This window comes from Haplochromis burtoni, unplaced genomic scaffold (assembly GCF_018398535.1).
Source record: "Haplochromis burtoni strain Fernald_Lab_line unplaced genomic scaffold, NCSU_Asbu1 Contig_652, whole genome shotgun sequence".
NCBI lineage: Eukaryota > Metazoa > Chordata > Actinopteri > Cichliformes > Cichlidae > Haplochromis > Haplochromis burtoni.
The window spans coordinates 122151-127498 of record NW_024583013.1 but is presented as its reverse complement, the minus strand read 5'-3'; the positions used below and the strand labels follow the sequence as shown (position 1 = coordinate 127498).

The 5348-nt window shown below is 38.6% G+C and overlaps 1 protein-coding gene across 1 annotated transcript in view; it reads right to left on the bottom strand.

Annotated features, from left to right (window-relative positions):
- Positions 1-3921: 3921 nt before the first annotated feature.
- The window catches only part of si:ch1073-303d10.1 (protein LBH-like), a gene marked incomplete in the record, with an annotated part of 4414 nt that continues 2987 nt past the window's right edge, over positions 3922-5348 (bottom strand). Inside the window, 1 exon segment of the mRNA XM_042215065.1 lies at positions 3922-4822. Within this exon segment, the coding sequence (XP_042070999.1) occupies positions 4705-4822 (118 nt within the window).

Genomic DNA, 5348 nt, shown 5'->3' with positions numbered 1-5348 from the left:
TCGTTTAGGTTCACTTTTAAGTTTTGATTAAAATAATTTCTGACCTGTAGATATCTAAAGAAGTCGTCTGAGCCTAAATCATGTTTACTCCTTTCAAAGCTTTGGCATGCCCCCTTGTGGACAAATGAATAATAATTAGTTATACCTTTTGAAATCCAGTTTTTGAATCTATTATCGTACTGATTTGGGATAAAATCTGAATCATATGCACACCATCTTAAAACCTTGGAGGCATTTTCCAAACCGCAAATTTGTATTACTTTTTTCCAAGCAGATATCATTATTTGTAGTATGGGTTCATCTGCCATGTGTATTTTATTCTGCAATTTTATGTCCAATATTAAAGCTGTAACTGGTTTTCCTTTAACTATTGTTCCTTCAACATCTTTCCATCCGGCGGTGTAATCTGGACAACAGAGACATATCAATGGTCTTAATTGAGCTGCACAATAATATTCTCGTAGACAAAGAAGCCCACGACCTTCCTTTTCTTCCTTTAGTTGGAGCGTTTATATTTAACTCTAGTACCTGCTCCGGACCTGCTCTGTCGTCGCCACTGCCTCCTGCGTGGTCGGCCTCCGGACCGGCTCTGTCGCTGCCGCCACTGCCATCAGCGTTGTTGGCCGCCTGAATTGTTTCCTCGCCGCCGCTGCCTTCTACGTGGCCGGCCTCCGGACCCGTTTCATCCCTGTCGCTGGCCCCCGGGTTGGCCACCTGTACTGCTCGGACTCCTGTGCTGTCGACCCCTGGGTCGGCCTCCTGAACGGTCTCAGTGGACTCTAGTCTGGTTAAGCTCTGGATTTCACACAGGTGGTTGGTTGTTACACTCTGGAAATGGAATGAAGGTGAGTGTTATTAACCCTCTGGGGTCCACGGACACACTGCACCTCCAAATCATATGACTGATTTAAGCTTACACAGCAACAAGGTGTAGCCATGCTGTGTCTCTATTTCAGCCTGTATTGAACGTTCGGATGTCAAAGTATACACCGCTTTTAATATTTTAATTACCGGCCAGTAAATCCAGAGTTATGATAAAATATATATATATCAGCCATGCTTTTTTCTAAATACTGTCATCACGGTTTTGTGTGTGTTTGTGTGTGTGTGTGTGGGGGGGGGGGAAGCATTTTCTAAGGACAGCGCAGAAACAGTAAAGAAAGAAAAAGACAGCCACCTCTTTCCTATTGGTGGAAAAAAATGTATCATGTTGACCAAAAAAAAAAAAGTCAACACGTGGGATTTGGTTGTTTAGGAAGAGGGGAAAGTTTTGGAAGTGACGGTAATGGCAGCAAGAGCGAGTGTGTGAGAGAGTTTTTAGACGCGGGAGATTTGTGGTGTTTAGCGTGGAGTGTATAGTTAGTGTGTTGTGTTGTCTTGTGTAGTTAGTCTGTTGTGTAGTCGTTGTTTTGTTTTGGTGTCAGTGAGGGCACTAATGAATGTCACAAAGGCACATTGCAATGTAAACACTTGGTTTTCTCACCAAGTAGAAAACCAATGGAGTGATACACCTCCTGTTGCCAGACCTGCAGGTTTATCCCTGTGGTGTTCTCCTCTGTCTTTTTGTGGAAAAACACTTTTTTTTTTACTGGCACACATAATTTGTGGGACATCTTATTGCGACACCTGATTGTTCTCTCATTTAAGTTTTATTAATATTTTTGATTGATTGTACAAAATTAAACAACAGCAGGTGTATTGGCTGCATTTTTAGATAAATAGTTGTATATGGTCACAAAATGTGTGCATATGTTTTCAAAATGTACAATTTATATTTGCATTTCAAGTTATAATATATATATAATTTACTCAACATGTCTGGTTTTTTTACGTCCGGTAGTTCCCCTTTTTGGCGCCTCTTTGTGGCGTTGTTGCATTTTTGACTCAGTAAGTACACGTCCTCTCTCATCCAGGTGTCCGGGCCTCAGTCAAGCTGGTCAGCTCTAGGTTCGTTTGGTCGGCCCCTCGCAAATCGGTGAAAGACTGGGCAGCGGCGTACATCCCATGCCAACGCAGGGAAGCGTTTTGATCAGGTGCATGTGGATCTGGTTGGTCCTCTGTCACAGTCGCAAGGTTTCACGCACCTTTTACTGTAGTGGACGACCTGGTGGCCCGAGGCAGTGCCTCTGGTATCCACTACAGCATCAGCGGTGGCCAGGGCATTTTTGTCAACGTCGGTTTCGTGCTTCGTCGTCATGTAAGCAAAATCAAAAATAGTATGGTACCAAAAATTGTTTTTTAGTTTAGCAGAACTTGAAATGTTTGTCCGTAGGTAAACAATTAGTATTGCACACTCAAAAAAACCCAAAGTTATTCTTAGTACTGTGTACTTGCAATGACTATGTTGTCCTAACATAGTTATCTTTACGTAAGCTTTACATTTTTTGAGGCAACGAGTTTCCATACATTGTTTAAGTTCAGAGAAATAACTCAGAATAAATAAGTTGCCCTAACTTATTTATCTTAAGTAATTTTTACTTTGTTTTTTGTTAAATTTTTTAAAAGCTGTGGGAACTAATTTGATTTTACAGTGGATCTGAATGAGGGCCTTAGGTTACACACAGCACAGCAGGACACTCGGGAATCTTTCATTGTTTTTCTTGGAACGTAGCTGCCACAAGAAAGCAGGATTTTTAGCACCTGAAGAACAGCTGAAAGTGCAGTTATAGGAATGCCTAGTGTTGAAAGGGAAATGTAAAGTGATGTGCAAAACATGGTGAGTGTACAACTGTAAGGAAAACAAATTGCAGTTGTCCTACTTAAGGTAATCTATATCCATAATAAACCAAAACAATAGGTGTACTTTTTTGTGAGTGACTGACAGACTTTTAATCTTCGACACTAGGCACTGCTGGAAACTTTCTATTTCATCCCTCGATAAAGACAAAGAAGAAGTTGACTTTAATTAGCTGACCCTTATTACTGTAAATACAGACAGAGAATATATGTGGTTAGTTATACTGATATGATGTGGCTTATGTTATTTAGAGTATTCACCCCAAAAAATACACACTCCATTTTCAACAGTTTAGGTGAGGGATTGGAGGTGTGCTGTACTCAGACTATACTATCCACCCCCAGTGAATTATTTCTTTATTTCTAATCATAAAGATTAAACATTCAAATGTGTTCCAATATGTTTAATTGCTTTACTTTATACACAAATGTAAGTTAATCTTGTTTCCCCATTCAGGTGATTGCTGCTCTGCATGTCTGGTTTTTAGTTTGACTTCCCTTGTTTTCTCTCCCCTCATTTGAAGTATTTATTTGATGGAGTCAAACCTCATCTGGTTTCGCCATGAAAGGCCATTCATTTGTTCATGAAAGTTATTTCAATCCACCTCTCCCCTACATCTAAAAAAAAACCAAAAAAAACCAAAAACGATTATTAAGGCACTGGTAATGGCAGCAGGAAATCATCATGAAATATCTGAACCAACCTACTTGGTGGTCAGTGGTTGGTTGTCCTTGTCCTTGTTTCGCTTGAGAATTTGACAACAGGAGACAGGAGCTGGGGTCCATTCAATAAAGCCCCTCAGCAGTACAGTTTGCTTGCTATTGTAACACAACCAGAGAGAGAGAGAGAGAGAGAGGACCCTTTCACAGAGGGTCGATCTTTTTGATTGCACTAAGGTAACTGAGAGTATATATAAAAATATTAAACACAATTTCATAACTTAATTTACTACAAGATTAAATAATTAAATTAAGTCAGTGGGCTTTGATCAGTGGTTGTTGATCAATGGTCATGACAGTTTGCATATTAATGATCATAAACTGACCTCCCAGCCCATTGTTCATTCAGTGGTGCTGGTTTCAGTCATTGTGCAAATGTCCTGTTTATAAGGTTGGAAACCTGCAGATGAACAGAATCAACTTTTTGGGATTTACTTACCTGAATGACTGAGCATGCATCAAGACACTGCTATACAAGCTGTACACCGACTACTTTACATCGCATCAAAGTCATATCTTCAGTGCTGTCCCATGAAAAGATACCAGTTATGTGTGTTCCTGTGCTTCCCTCTAGAGGACAGCTACTATAATAACATGGCAAGTGCAGTAACCTGCTAGGCTCTGTAGCGAGGGGGTAAAAGTTAAAACTCTAGGATGAGACTAGTGGATATGAACTTGACTTGTTAAACTGTCATTGCACACAGCCAGAAAAGTTAAAGGGAAAATATCTCTGTATCTTTTAAGTAAATGTTTAGCATCTGAAAGTCTTAAAATAATTTGTCATAAACCTTCAATTTAAATTTGTGAATTTAAAAGGTGGACTTGACTTTATGATTACCATCATTTGTCAGCACAGGATTTAGTCAGCGCACTTCCTGCCATAAATGTCGAGCTTATGGATACATGTAAAAACATAAACCAAAAAAACCCCCATTATTATTATTATACCGTAATCATCCATAATGACCTGGCAATGCAAATTATTTTATTTTTTAGTAGTAAAGGACTCGCTGTAACAGCATATACTTTAATAATGAATTTTTCATTATGAATTCTGACCAAAATCAGACAATGTATGTGAAAATATGACATTTCTTCACAATCCAAGAAGGATAAAAGTACTGTGGTTATAAAATATATTTTTTTTTATAATTTTCGTAATTTATTAGCAAGGTAGTAAAATATTACTCAACAATAACACATATCCATGAAAAACGTTACACAGTATATTTTAATGCTTGTACTGCTTCAGTTCCTCAGGCAGGGTGGGGCAGCATCAGGGGTGGTGGGGGAGGTGGGCGGAGTTAGCCGGATGAGAGACAGTTGAGTCTGGGATGGGCCAATAGAAGACTTCCTGGCAACTGAGCTACGAAATAAAAATTGGTAATGGTTAACTGACTTGATACAGGAACTAAAAATCTTCACATTCATTCATAGCCTTGGAAATTAGTTTATTGCTTTGTTGTTGGTTTTTTTTTTGTTTTGTGTTTTTGTTTTGTTTTTTAAAGCAGCTCTCCGTAAACCTAGGAAATTTTACAATTCATCATTTATTCATTTAACCTTAATTAGTAATGATTTCATTAATTTCTTCACAAATACAATTTTAACCATCAGAGAAAAATATTCATAACCATCCCACAGACCTATAGCTATTTACAGCTAACACTAGTTACATTTATTTAGACTCTTTTTCTCCAATTGATCTTTCTGAGTTAACTTCAATAATTACTTCCTCCAAACCATCAATGTGTCTTTTAGACCCCATTCCTACAAAACTGCTCAAAGAAGTCCTGCCATTAATTAATGCTTCGATCTTAAATATGATCAACCTATCTCTAATAATCAGCTATGTACCACAGGCCTTCAAGCTGGCTGCAGTTAAACCTTTACTC